This window comes from Schistocerca nitens, chromosome 6, assembly GCF_023898315.1.
Source record: "Schistocerca nitens isolate TAMUIC-IGC-003100 chromosome 6, iqSchNite1.1, whole genome shotgun sequence".
NCBI classification, from domain to species: domain Eukaryota; kingdom Metazoa; phylum Arthropoda; class Insecta; order Orthoptera; family Acrididae; genus Schistocerca; species Schistocerca nitens.
In genome coordinates this window covers 351,177,362-351,193,156 of record NC_064619.1, presented here as the reverse complement: position 1 = coordinate 351,193,156, position 15,795 = coordinate 351,177,362, and the positions used below count along the sequence as shown (strand labels likewise).

The window sequence follows — 15,795 nt, the reverse complement described above, 5'->3', positions numbered from 1 at the left end:
CTTTTTAACTTATCCCCTCAACTCTTTCCCCTCCATGAGGAAGGAACAGGGAATTAATAGTTCGGAAAGCTAGGATATTGTGCATATTTTTATGTGATTTATTTTGCAGTGTTAAATAATTTGCCTCCTTGAGATAAGTGGTGATCATAAATTCTATCTCAACAAGATCTTAAAGGTAAAGCTGACACTAAATTTCAATAGGTAACATTTGAAATTGGCAATGAAGAGAACACTGTATAATATTTGATGATACGTCAACAGATTTTAACAAAAGCCATTTAAACATTTAAAAAAATGTAAAAAATATTTGGTACCATTCACATACAAAATATTTAATGTGAAAGCGTTGTGCTTTCTGACAGTATAAGGAACTGACTGCAGGAAAAAATGTTAAGTACAATCTAGAAATACATCAACAAAGGTGTTCACGGAGTATAAAGTTAAAATACTATGTAATGTCAACTTCTGTTGTCTATATTATAAAAAAATAAAATCCATAAATTACAGAATAGCTGGTCAGTAACACAGTCAAGATAAAGAAATTCCAAGTACATGCCAATCGAAATATTTAAAACTAGAAAACATTATTCCTAGCTTTCAGAACTAAGAGATGTAGTGTGTGTATGTTGAGGGTACAATATAATTGACGTACAACCACAGTGTTGAATGATAATGATGCTTTATTGCACGAATATTCACCCAGTGAAAGGTACAAGTCTATTCTGCTTGGAAGCTAAGGACACATTGAAGTCTGTGATTAGTTCACAGATATTGTACTTATTGTGCATCAGTGATGTATACTGACAGGCCAAAACATTATGACCACTGCCCACTCTGATGTTGGATGCTACCTGCATTGCGGGCACATGATATGCTAGCAAAAGTTTGTAAGCAGAGCAGACATGGACATGGGATCACCCTAGTGAAGATATGGATTCTAAATGGGGAAAGCAATAGACATAAATGACTTTGACAAATGACAGAGTATTATTATGCACAGTCTGTGAATAAGTATCTTGAAAATGGTGAAGCTGGTCTAATGTTCACATGCTTCTGTCAAGAGAATCTACAGAATGAAGTAGAAGGACAGTGAAACTATCACTAGGAGCTAAATGGTAGGGTGTCCACTACTGTTCATGGAACATGGGGTTTGGAGGCTTGTCTGCCCTGTAAGTAGGATAGATAGTGATCTGTGGCACCTCTGGCAAAAGAGCACAATGCTGGTGTGTGCTGAAGATCCCAGAACACACCGTTCACCGTACATTGTTAACATGTTGTTCCGCAGCAGACCACCTCTACGTGTAGACATGTTGATCCAACAACATAATCAATTATGATTGCAAGTGGGCATGGGACCATTGAGATTTGACCATCAATCAGTTGAAACATGTCAGCTCTTCAGTGAATAATCACATTTTTGCTACACTAGGTTGATAATGAACTCCACAAACACCGCCGTTGAGGTGAATGGCGGCTCAAGTCATACAGCATGCCATGGATACAGGCTGGTAGGAGCAGTATTATGCTATGGGAAATATTCTCTCTTCGCTTGCATGTGACCTATGGTAGTAATTGAAAACACACTGATAGCTGAGAACTACCTGTATCCCTTCATGCTTGATGTCTTCCCTGATGGTGACTTCATGTAGCCAGAACCATGCTACAGTAGTTTGAGGAACATTGTAGGAACTCATGTTGATGTCTCAGTGACCAAACTCACCTGATGTAAATCCTATGGAATCCATCTGGGTCATTATCAGATGCAGTCACCACATGTGCAAATCTGCTGCCCATTATTTATATGAATTACATGACCTGTGCATAGACATATAATGCCACATATCTCTATGAAAATACCAACAAACTGTTGGATCCTTGATAGGCAGAATTTGTGATGTATTTTGTTCCAAAGACTGATAAACAGCTGTTAAACAGCTGATCATAATGTTTTGGCTCTTCATTGTATATCGCAGTGGATGTTCCCTCAGAGAACTCCCTCCTCTTTAGTGTGGACCACTGAAGGGAAGACAATAGTGGGATCAGTAATTGCTTCAGTGGTGGATACTGACGTGAATGACTGCTCATGCCATGGCTGGCACTCTTTTGAGACATGATAGGACCATTTCTTGAAGTGATGCCTATAGATGCATGTGGCCAATCATGCTATGGCTGACACTTTCATGAGACAGACTGGATCATTTCTTGAAGTCATGATTGGCATGGTACGAATGCTAAACTAGAGGTGTGGCTGTAGCTGACATGGGAACCATCCATTGTGTCCACACCTGTCACCAGTGGTATAACCAAAGGGACAGGAGTGGGCTGTTGGTGGGAAGGATGTCGGCATGTGGAGGCCAGGTGTGCCAAAGAACTTTGACCTGATCAGAGCAATGGTGTATGTTGAGGGGGCCATGTGCTTGTTGTAAACTGGTAATTTATTTGCTATTTGCGGGAGCAAACTTCAATGGGTTTGTGTGGAGGCTGTCGGTGGTGAATGGGATCAATGTATAGGCATGAACACAGGGTGCCAGCCTGTTTCAGATCATAGTTGAAGTCAATGTAGACAGAGATGCAATCATAGAGTCCAGAATTTTGTGTTGAGCTCATGTTAGGAAGAGGTGTTAAAGTTGTCAGTGGCATTTGGATGCAAAATGTGCAATTGAAGGTGGTCAAAAACACATTGTGTTGTGTTCAGTCCCCCAATATGTTCTGAATGTGTCATCTTAGAACATCATCAACATGTGATAGGTGTGTTGTAGTAAAATGAGGAACCAGGTGAACGTAGCAGGTGGGGTAGGTGTTCACATGTGAAGATCAATAGTGGGCAGTGGTTGAGCTATGTGGCAGTGAGTCATGCAGAAGAGACATGGCGATGATGTGCTGTAGAGCCAGAAGGGTATGCTTGATGATGCCAGTGGTGGTGTAGCTGGATGGCAAGGCAGGGTGCAGTGTACTGACCTATGTGCTTTTCTGTACGTGTGTAGAGTCGGTGCTGGGTAGTGTGGGGAGTGGGCATAGTAGGATGTTGGTTGGGTGTGGGACTGGGGCCATGCATGTGCTCTCACTCTTATCTTCATGGTGGTTGTGTGTCAAGGCCATGAGCTGACCGTGCATCTGGGTGAGGGTAGCAGCCATGTCGTTATTACATTATGGGAGCAACATGTTCTTCATATGGAGTTCATCCGATGATGCACGGCAGCTGGTGTAGCATTGGTGAGTCACCAAGAGCTTGTCAGCTGAGGAGTCACACTGCTCAGCGTGTCAACAAGTGCATGATTGTCTTCCTTTTATTTGTCTTGAACAGTCAGTGTATCAGGTAGGGGTGGAGGCAGCAGGGCAGAAGGTCCTGGCATGCAGCAGCACATGTCAGAGTACAGGAATGCAGTCTGGTGTACAACTGAGGAGAAGTAGAATTGGCATAAAAGGCCCATCACTAGGTTTTATTTAATGACTTTCTTAACAGAGAATGTCCATGTGAGGCAGCGAGATGGTGACAGTTGTAGTATCCTGATCATGGATCCATGCACTGTGGTCAATGAGCTAGCAGCCTTGCACAGTTGCAATGCTGTAGGTTCACCCTTTGTTGATAAGGTGTCAAGTGGTGGTAGGTTGACATCAGAACTTGAGTCCACTGGAAGATGGTTTGCCTGAGGTGGTGAGGCAGGCAGCATAGTTGAAAACCCGGTTCTAAGAAGTGGGACCAGTGGAGATGGAAGTCCAGTGGAACACTCATCAGAGTCAAAGTCAATGATAAGATCACATTCATGTGCCAAACTGGATATGTGAAGTCTGGTAGCTGTTGTTGCCATTGAAATGAGGGGAGATTCACTGCCGTGCAGAGTGTTGAGGCAACGACGATAGTCTTCTCTGTAGATGAACTTATTGCTTTGGGCACTATCAAGTAGTCACAAGTCAGGTGACAATCGCAAGCAGTGTCACTGAATTGAACTCTTAAGCTTATGGTGGGGCATGGTTGCTCATTGTGATGCTGTTAGTGGTGCGCTGTGCAGGTGTGAGCTCAGTGAGGTCAGTGGTATGATGCAGCTGCATGGGAGTGATGCAAATGCTGATGATCTACTCATGGTCACGTGTGGCTAGCAGAATTCTGTGCTGACACAGGTGGAGGGAAGCAGGGGTTTGTTGATATCATGTGAAGGTGGGTCACTGATTGAGGTGGACACAGTGATGTCAAGTGATCTGGTAAAGTCAGTCAGGCTTGGCTGCTGTGTGTAGACATTGTCGATGTTTGGTAGAGTATTCTTGATTTAATCTATTATCAATTGTCCTTGTGAGGTCTTGAATCATGGCAAATGAGTGCAAATCTGAGCTGTTGGAATATTGCAGTTCAGTGATTGCATAATATTTCTGCAGGCCTGAGAAGCCAATGAAGTCCCACAGTAAATTGTTCATTGTTTTCGATTGTTTGGTGCTACTGTCAGAGTTTGAAACACATTATTGATCACTGTAGGTAGTTGAAGAGTTAGGTGAGAAGCACTGAATTGTCCAGAATGGAAAATGTGGGTATGGCATGTGAATTTTGGCACATGACGGTTATGCTCAGCTCTCACTGTTGTAGCATAGTATTCAGTTTTTTGCATATTCGGTGAAATTTGTGGGCATCAAGAATCATCATTATAGTGGATGTATAGTGCAAGTATCATATAACTGAAGTGTGACATGATACAGAACAATAATAATTCCCTATTACATGAACCTTGTAAAAGGTATATGTCTGTTCCATTTGGAAGATAAGAATTCACTGAAGTCTGTGATTAAGTCACAGATATTCCACTTATCTTACATCAGCGATGTATATCACGTGGATGCTGACACAAAGTGATAGATTAGATAAGGTTAGAGAGTAAAGACACACTGACTACAGTTTGAGAGGAAGCTCCTTTCCATCCTTCCCCAACTTATCCCTATTTCCTCCATGGGCATAGAACAGTCGAGTTCTGAAAGCTATGTATACATATTTTTTTCTGCTTTTAAGTGTTCCTATCAGCACACACGTGGAAGTTTGCATCCTGAATGTATGCTCTGGCCAGTCATTCTTTTGCATTGTAGTTCAACATAGAAAGCTGGTAAAATAGGGCTCACATCAATGGCTGATCAGAACATAGGGCATTGAAAAGAGTTTACAAGATGCGTAATGATTGATAAGGGTATTATTGATGTGGGGAAGGTGAGGAAAAGTTATTACAGTTGGCATGGAGAGCATGATGATTATGGTGCACCTCATCTTAGACTAGAAATTAAAAAAAAAACAAAAAAAAAAAAAACAAAAACATAGTTCTTGAGGAGATATGGGTTAATGAATTCCTGAAGTGAGTGGTACTGAAGCACAAAAGGTACTCTCCCATTTATTGTGGAAAGATCAATCAGTTTTAGAGTGGAATTTTTACTTGTGAATGGAAGCACTGTTTGTAGCTGGAGTTTGAAGAGGTTAATCTGGCACAGTTTTGCAGGAAAAGAATAGAAATTGCTGTTGTTTGTGTTCGAGTTACTTGGGAGGGACAGCAAGAGAGACACTACTGTTGAGCTAGTGAAATAACATATTTATTAACTTTAGTACTGACATTTAGTTTGTTGATCTAATCTATAGTTGTCTCAGCCTGTGTAGCATGAGGGAACTAATATTGCACAATATTTCTGATGTTTGTAAAACTGTGGGTGAATTCTGTACATGAAAGATACTTTTGCTCAGGACACGGGAGAAGGGTTGGATGGCATCAGGATAGGCACTTTTAAGGTTCAGCTTTTCAGGTGGCATCTCATATGTGGTTACAAACTGAAAGTGAAAAAAATATGATTGTGAAGTGTATTGAGATTATGTGGTAAGGCTTACATAGTGACAAAGCTGAAATATTCATCTATTTGTGAATTTTACATCAACTAAAGTACATCTGTAGCCAGTTATATAAATACACTGTAAGAGTATTATTTACCTGTTACAAAACAAAAACCATCAGTAGGAATAAGTAAATAAAAGAGAGTGGTGCATGAAATGAAATACATGCACATACGAAATAAAGATAGTGGATGACATTATCCTTACATGTTCTCTACAGTTGTAATTATGGTTTTAAGTATAAAAATTAAAATAATACTGGTATTCTCTGTACATGTAGTTCATTCACACCAAGAAATTATCCGTTTGGTTGTTTAATCACTACTAATTTCACTACAGGTAATGTGTTTAAAGCTTCCATTGCTGTTTAGGTGTTTTTTAATCTGGCATATTTATCTATCAGAAAACTCTTATCTCATTGTGCTGAAAAATTATGAGTTATGATGAATACACTTGCCAGTGATTGGGCTTCCCCCGTCATCAAATAACTTCCATTGCAGTGACAGGCTGCGAGATGTGGAAGCTGGAACAGACAATACAGGAGGGCTGGGTGGAATCTGAACAATGACCCAGTAGTTGATTTCATCTTTCCCATAGACATTCTCTGCCACGCAAGTATAATTGCCTGCTTCCTGAGGACGAAGCGGCCCTAGTGCAAGACCACCGTCTGGAAGAACTTGGGATGTAATTGAGGCACCAGATGGCCCTCTCCACTGTCTAGAAGGAGCTGGAAGTCCAACTGTCCGACATGGTAACACCAGGCTCTGTCCAGCACCATGTACAACACGTCTGGAAAATGATGCTATCCGTGCTGGCACTGCAATGAAAACATATAATACTTTAGTTCATTATATGGTATAAGAATGTAAATTGATGGTGGAGCACTGTCAGGGGCTAATTAGGTCTTTGACAACCACTACACCATCTTATGTGGTAAAAATTTGATGAGGTGGGTATAAAAAGTGAATGATTGTTTTATTTTTGTGAAATATGAGGAGATACCCAAAGGAAACTGAATTTAAATATTTTTTGAACTTACTTATTCACATTTTAAGCAAAAACCTTCAATCTCCTTGAAAGTACTCTCCACTTGCACTAATACACTTGTCTAATCTTTTATTCAGTTTTTCAAAACATTGTTTAAATTCATCTTTCGTGATACTTGACAGTGCCTCTGTCATTTTTTCTTCACCTCAGAAACATGAGCAAAACACTTTCCTTTCATGCCTTTTCTCACTCTAGGAAACGAAAACAAAGTTGCACAGGGCTAGGTCAGGTGTGTATGGTGGGTGAGAAACAGGAGTCATACCATTTTTGGTCAAAAATTGTCATATAGACAGGGCTGTGTGAACAGGGGCATTGTCATAATGGAAAACCAGTCACTCGACTGCCACAAATCAGGACACATCTGTCACACACTGTTGTGCAATTTTTTCAGAACTTCCAAGTAGTCAGACCCTGTGGAACAAACTCTGAATGGACGACTCCTTTCTTATTAAAAATAAATAAATAAAATAAAATAAAATAAAATAAAATAATAAAAAATCAGCATTGGCTTAATGTTTGACTTCACACGATGAGCTTTCTTGGGGTGAGGAAAACTTGAAGTCTTCCACTAGCTCAATTGTTGCTTTGATTCAGAATCATGGGAATAGATCCAAATTTTGTCAGCTGTGATAATTGTTTAAAAATTTTCGATCAATTCAGGGCTCTTTTCTCAAAGAACAGCATGATTCCACATGATGTTGTTTTTGTTCAGCAGTCAGCAGTCATGACAGAAATTTGGCAGCAGTATTTTTCTTCTGTCACAATTTACTGAACTCCAAGTCACTCCTGACAGCTCCATAATTTCTTGAGTGGTCTGTTGGCAATCTTCATTGATGACTGCATCAATGTTTCCAATAGTTTCATGTGTTTGGACCATGAAAGGATGATCAGAATGAGGTTTGTCATCAACTGATATTTCACCATTTTTTAAATGGAACAACCACATGAACACTTCAGTTTTCCCCATAGCATTTGTCCTTGTACACCATTTTTAACATTTCAAGAGTTTCTGTTCCATTTTTGAGTGAAAAGCAGAAGTTCACTGTCAAGCACTGGCTACAAAAAGCAGCCATTACAAAATGACAGTCCCACAAAAGTTGTCACTATAAACTCTGCCAAAACTAGTCCTGACCTCCTTCAGTGATGGCACTCAGCTTACTGACTCTGGAATGTTCGCTCTCTGCGTTCCTAGTGCCAAAATGCAGTACTACAAAAGCTCTGCCCACCAAAAACATTAGTTCAGTTCCTTTTGGGTACCTTCTTGTATATGGTATATTTCAACCACTGATGCCCCATTTAAAATGCTTCTTAAATGTCTACAGTACCTTCTTGGATATGGTATATTTCAACCGCTGATGCCCCTTTTAAAATGCTTCTTAGATGTCTACCTTAAACTATTCACAATTCAGAGCAATAAAGGAAAGAAGAGACCAGCTGAGTATATGGGATGAGTCACTTAAGTGATAACACACCATTTATTTCATGAATGGTTCCAGATATCGAAATGAGGTGTTTGCAAATGATAAGAGAAGGGACACAAAATTTTTATGTGATAAAGAGCCTTAATTTTTGTAATTCTTGTAATGTAGTGTTTGAAAAGACAAGTACAGCAATGTAATGGTTATTAATTTTTAGGTTGAAACTCTCTGCAGAAGAATCCAAGGAATATTCTAAAAATAAAAGGCAAGATGGTCATAATTGGCTATTGCACTGCAAACAGCCTCATGTCAGGCTACATCATAGTATCAAGCCTTCTGACTGTTTACTTGTCTGTACTGCAGAACTAGCAGGAACTGTGTGGTCTATCAGCAGATCACTTCAGCTTCATCATTCCTTTCATGCAGACATACATCAATATGGAGAAGTTAGACATGCTTCTTTTATCCTGAGAATGTCAAAGAAATGCTCTTGAAACAGTATGGTGGTGTAGGGATATCTATCTTGATCATTGCCGTCTGTCATGAATTATTAGATCACTAGTGCAAACAGGCAACTTCAACATCAAACAGAAGACAAGGATGAAGACAACTGACAGAGCACATGAAGAAGCTGTTGTGGCTACAATGCTTATCAACCCGCATTGTGGCATGAGATGTATTACCACAGAATGAGGGATCAGCCAAGTGAGTGTCATTCTCATCTTGCATCAACATAAATTCCACCCTTATCATCTTTCACTACTTCAGGCACTTGGAGGATGTGATTTCAGTTGTCATATAGAATTTTGTCAGTTTGCTCTGGGTGGCGCCTGGGAGACAACACTACATTTTCACAATGTGTGCCTTTCACAAACAAAGCAACTCTGTAAACCATGATAATGCCAATTTTCATAATAAGCACTACTGCACAGCTGAAAATCCATGCTGGCTTTGCAAGGTACAACACATACAACCATGAAGCGTAAATGTATGGTGCAGCATCATAGGAAATTCCATTCTGGGACCTTACTGCATGCGATGTGTGGTAAATGAAAATACATGGGGATACTTTCTTACAAACATTCTACCTGTTCTCTTAGAAAAGATACCACTGGATGGGCGACAGTGTATGTGGTTCCAACATGATGACTTCCCAGCTCACTCTTCCTGTGTTGCTTGTAAATATTGAATGAAAAGTTTTCTGATTGTTGGATAGGATGGAATGCTGCAGTACAGTGGCCAGCCAGGCCTCCTGATTTTACTCATCTTGATTTATTTCTATGGGGAACATTTAAAAATGCAATCCATCATGAAACCCAATTACACTCTATGATATGCAAGGTTGAAGCATGCACCAGCATATGATCCTATTTACTTTCATAGGTTCATCTATCTCTTGAAAGGCAATTGCAAAAATACCTTGCGGTCAATGGTAAATAATTTGAGCATATGTTAAATTAAAGTGTAAAACTATGTTTTGTTATGTGTTTATTTTGTGGGTGACATATCATTCTGAACAAAATGTTTCAATGAAAACAATCAATTACTGACAAAATTATTTAATTGGATAGAGAATTGGATAAATAAAATGTTTCATTTATTTGAAGTGTATTCCATCTAACTACTATTTCAAGTAGAGTTGGTGTTTTACCTTTAAGGAGCATTCAGGCAAAGTCATGTCAGTTTTTTTTTTATTTTTTTCAAATCTAAGGAAGTTAATACAGTGGTTTCTTTTTTCCCATGAATAGGTCTGTTTATCATTATGAAGTATGAATGACCAACATTTCTGTTTCAGCTTTGACATGTAATCAGCAATGGGAATGGTTTAAATGGAAAACTGCCTGAAAAAACTAGCTGTTTCTAAAAAAAAAAAAAAAAAAAAAAAAAACTTGGAAATGTACAAACATTTGAAATAGTTTCCTAAGCACCATCTGATACACCAGAAGCTAGCATTTTCTGGAGCTCCAAATACAAAAATCATACCTAGCACTATATCTATGTCATATAAGAAATGAGGTTTTATCTTGCCTGTCTTACTGCATATAAAAGGGATGCATGATGTAAGAGCTCTGCTTGGCAGTTTACACCACAATAGCTAACTCTGGTCACATTGCTTTCCAGTTTTAGTATATTTCTCAGAGTCTTTCATGAAAGATTTCATACTTGTTTCAATACCTCAGTTGATAGCAGAATTCAGAGTAATATCCATACCAAACATTATGTACCCTCAGCATACTCTCAACTGTGAAAAGCTCGTTTCGATATTTGGAACCATTCACAAAATAAAAGGGATGTTATGTCTTACATGACTCACTATGTATAATGGTCTGTAGGTGCTTATCTTGACTTAGCCATGAATTATGTATGTTGTCCTTATATGAGTCCTTTGAATCTCAAAAATTGGGGTTGCAGTATGGACTTTTCGGATTTGACTGGCTGTTCCATTCAAGTCACACCATGAGGAACTGTTACAGGACAGAAAGTGGTAAATTATATGTTTTGATACAATTACTTTTTTATCCTACTCTGCATACGTAGAAACACAGTTCATCATTAATCACACTGGTGGTAATGAGAAGACCATTGGAGTGAAATGAATAGTTCTGATGGTGAATGACAGTGGAGATCATAAGGTGAATTAGCAACCAACACAAGTCCAGAATGTAGCTGATTGTCTAAGCATGTACCACAATCCAGGGAAAAGTACAAATCACAAAACATTAATCAGGAAAGGTCAAAACACTCTGCTATCCAATGGCACAGACGTAAGACTTTAGCGATTAGTGAGAGACTGCCTGCGATTGGCGAGCTGGGGTGTATCAGAAAACACTCATCAAAGGAGCAGCATCTCGCCTGCTGGCTACTGCTACTGCATCCTGCACTGGCATGATCCATGGCTTTTACCTGGAGGCCAAGTATCTCTTAGGTGTTCTCTCTCTTGATATTCACTCAATGCGGGGAATCTAAATCACCCTCAGATACAAAAAATACTATCAGGATTTTTCATGTAACTCAGCTGAATTGGCAGACACTTGGAGATAGATGGAAACTATCCCAAGGAAGCCTACTTACAAAGTTTCAAGAACCAGCTTTAAATGATGAATCTAGAGGTGCACTACATAGCACTATGTATCACTTGCATATGGATAGTGTAGACAAGATTTGATTAGTTGTTTAAACAGTCGTTCTTCCCATGCTCGATATGTGAATGGAATGGAAAGAATCTGTAATATCTGGTACATTGAGAATTACCCTCTGCTGTGCAGTTCACAGTGGTCTGCAGAATATGGCTGTAGAAGTAAACACACAAGGGTCATTCAGTAATTAAAAAGACAATTTGGCCTGGTGAAAAAACTGTTAGTAGGGCAAGTTTGATATTTTTATGGCTTTAAGTTGGTATCCATGTGATGAGCCCTGATCAGCTGATGTATCAACATTATTTTGTTTATACCCTCAAAAATACATTTCAAAATGGCGAGTCCGCTTAAAACGTCCACATTAGTTGAACAACGTTCTGTTCTTCATTTTTTATTTGCTGAAGGCGAGAAACCAGTGAATATGTACTGTAGAATGTCTTAAGTTTATGGTGAAGGTTGTATGAATTGTGCAAATTTTTACAAGTGGGTAGAGCTGGTTGTGGCTCAGTGACTGACGAACACCATTTTGGCTGACGAGTTGCAGTTTCAACTCCCTCACTAGAAAATCGAATTGAGGACATTATTCATGCCGACCACCATGTGACTGTGGAAATGATAGTTGATTAGGTCCAAGTTAGTACTGGTAGTGTGAGCACTTTTTCAACAAAATTTTAACTTGTGATGAAACTTTGGTTCACTATTATGGGCCAGAATCAAAATGACAAAGCATGGAGTGGAAGCACACCAACTCACCTGTCAAGGAAAAATTCAAAACCCAAGCATCAGCAGGAGAAGTCATGTTGACAATGTTTTGAGATGCTGAAGGTCCAGTTTTTTGAGATTATCTCAAAGAGCAGCATACAATTAACAGCCAATGCTATTCAGATTTGCTTTTAAACAAGGTGAAGCCAGCCATGAGAGAGAGACATCGTGGATCTAGAGGAGAGGTGTGATTCTCCAGCAAGACAGCACATGTCCCCATATTTCTCAACTAAACCATGAAACCATCAACAAAATGGGCTAGGAAGTAGTGCCTCATCCCCCTTACAGTCCTGATTTAGCATCTAGTCATTTTCATTTGTGTGGTGCCCTGAAGGAGGCATTACGTGGGAAGAGATTCCAGGACAACAAGGACATGTTTGTGGGAAATTCGTTTGAACATCAAGATAAAGAGTTCTTTGCAGCCAGAATAAAAAAGGTAGCCCATTGGAATAAGTGTGTAAATGTTCAAGGGGATTATGTTTAAAAGTAGAAAAAGTTTTGTTTTGTAAAAATAAATGCTTTTGTCTCCAAACCAATTTGTCTCTTTAATTATTGAATTACCCTCATAAATTATCATTATTACCACCTCGTGAGAAATGGTGAATGTTATCTGGGCTTTATTTGGTAGTGGTGTTGCCACTATGTCATTATCCTGCATGGTATTGAAAAGCTGTTATCTTTGTCACTGATTTTCCTCAGAAATTTCTTTACTTTTGTTGATGATAGAAGTGCTAAAGGCAGCAAGAATTCTGCTGTGATCTTTTTCTACTCAGGGTAATATTCTAGCTGTATATTTTGTCATTGGAAAGATAGCTGTTTATATTACAGATCTGCAAGAAAACTCCAGAATTCCTTTCATTTAGCTGTTCCCAGTGAATGATACATCTCACTCCACTGAAAAACTTTTTTTTTTTTTTTTTCCTTTTCTTTTTTTTTGAGTTCAATAGAGGATCATTATTTAGCAATAAAAACTACATTCATATGTTATTGCACATAAATCTTTTTTAGTATCACAGAAGGAAGTACTGTAGGAATGTATGTAGTAGAGCCTAGTAAACAAAAAATATGTAGTACATACGAAATTTGTATGTATTGTACATATGTATAGCAGTAATGCTTAAAAAAATTCTTAACACTGGTCCGTTTAAGTAAGCCTATCTGCTTATGAGCAGCTAACATTTTTCATGACAGGTATCTGACACTGGTCACTTTCTTCTTGAGCTTCAAACGATCACAATACAGTATCTAAAACATGAAAATGCTTCAAAAGCAGACAGTATATTTTCATCTTCATTTTCTGGAACACTAGTTGGCATCAGCTTTATCAATGGTGAAGTATACAATTTCACTATCTTGCCTGATTTTGCGCCCTGAAACTGCACCGTCGACACTAATCCAATTTTGAACATCTTCTTCGTCGTTTTCATGGCAGTTGAGTTCTTTTTGCATACTGAGCATTTCACACATATCATTCTGTTCATCATTTACAATTAGACTTGAGAAACTTTGACCAGACCAAAATTTTATTTCAGGCTTTCCTCAAATTCTGTTCTGTTACACTGTCCTGTGCTGCACCGATCATGTAGGAAATGTTTCAAATCGATATTTTTATGATTTCATAACAGAGTTTCTGCTCTCTCCTCTTCCATTTCTAACAATAACTTACTTAACAATTCTCTTCTGTAATACCATTTGAAAGTTTTGATAATGCCTTGATCTGCCTTCCCGGACGGCGCGCATACCTAATAAGACTAGTATGCGTGACCGGGATAAGCCATTTTGATGAGGGGGGAAAAATTATATATATATATATATATATATATATATATACAAAGATGATGTGACTTACCAAACGAAAGTGCTGGCACGTCGATAGACACACAAACATACACACAAAGTTCAAGCTTTCGCAACAAACTGTTGCCTCATCAGGAAAGAGGGAAGGACAGGGAAAGACGAAAGGATGTGGGTTTTAAGGGAGAGGGTAAGGAGTCATTCCAATCCCGGGAGCGGAAAGACTTACCTTAGGGGGAAAAAGGACGGGTATACACTCGCACACACACACATATCCATCCACACATATACAGACATACAGAATGTTTCCCTCTATATATATATATATATATATATATATATATATATATATATATATATATATATATATATACACACACACACTCATGGAAATGGAAAAAAGAACACATTGACACCGGTGTGTCAGACCCACCATACTTGCTCCGGACACTGCGAGAGGGCTGTACAAGCAATGATCACACGCACGGCACAGCGGACACACCAGGAACCGTGGTGTTGGCCGTCGAATGGCGCTAGCTGCGCAGCATTTGTGCACTGCCGCCGTCAGTGTCAGCCAGTTTGCCGTGGCATACGGAGCTCCATCGCAGTCTTTAACACTGGTAGCATGCCGCGACAGCGTGGACGTGAACCATATGTGCAGTTGATGGACTTTGAGCGAGGGCGTATAGTGGGCATGCGGGAGGCCGGGTGGATGTACCGCTGAATTGCTCAACACGTGGGGCGTGAGGTCTCCACAGTACATCGATGTTGTCGCCAGTGGTCGGCGGAAGGTGCACGTGCCCGTCGACCTGGGACCGGACCGCAGCGACGCACGGATGCACGCCAACACCGTAGGATCCTACGCAGTGCCGTAGGGGACCGCACCGCCACTTCCCAGCAAATTAGGGACACTGTTGCTCCTGGGGTATCGGCGAGGACCATTCGCAACCGTCTCCATGAAGCTGGGCTACGGTCCCGCACACCGTTAGGCCGTCTTCCGCTCACGCCCCAACATCGTGCAGCCCGCCTCCAGTGGTGTCGCGACAGGCGTGAATGGAGGGACGAATGGAGACGTGTCGTCTTCAGCGATGAGAGTCGCTTCTGCCTTGGTGCCAATGATGGTCGTATGCGTGTTTGGCGCCGTGCAGGTGAGCGCCACAATCAGGACTGCATACGACCGAGGCACACAGGGCCAACACCCGGCATCATGGTGTGGGGAGCGATCTCCTACACTGGCCGTACAACACTGGTGATTGTCGAGGGGACACTGAATAGTGCACGGTACATCCAAATCGTCATCGAACCCATCGTTCTACCATTCCTAGACCGGCAAGGGAACTTGCTGTTCCAACAGGACAATGCACGTCCGCATGTATCCCGTGCCACCCAACGTGCTCTAGAAGGTGTAAGTCAACTACCCTGGCCAGCAAGATCTCCGGATCTGTCCCCCATTGAGCATGTTTGGGACTGGATGAAGCGTCGTCTCACGCGGTCTGCACGTCCAGCACGAACGCTGGTCCAACTGAGGCGCCAGGTGGAAATGGCATGGCAAGCCGTTCCACAGGACTACATCCAGCATCTCTACGATCGTCTCCATGGGAGAATAGCAGCCTGCATTGCTGCGAAAGGTGGATATACACTGTACTAGTGCCGACATTGTGCATGCTCTGTTGCCTGTGTCTATGTGCCTGTGGTTCTGTCAGTGTGATCATGTGATGTATCTGACCCCAGGAATGTGTCAATAAAGTTTCCCCTCCTGGGACAATGAATTCACGGTGTTCTTATT

The 15,795-nt window shown here is 40.4% G+C and overlaps 1 protein-coding gene across 1 annotated transcript in view; it reads right to left on the bottom strand.

Moving 5' to 3' along the window:
• The window catches only part of LOC126263695 (Down syndrome cell adhesion molecule-like protein Dscam2), a 284,179-nt gene that overhangs the window by 139,134 nt on the left and 129,250 nt on the right, over positions 1 to 15,795 (bottom strand). The window contains exon 13 of the mRNA XM_049960822.1: positions 6,309 to 6,668. Within this exon, the coding sequence (XP_049816779.1) occupies positions 6,309 to 6,668 (360 nt within the window). The remainder of the gene's footprint in view (positions 1 to 6,308; positions 6,669 to 15,795) is intronic.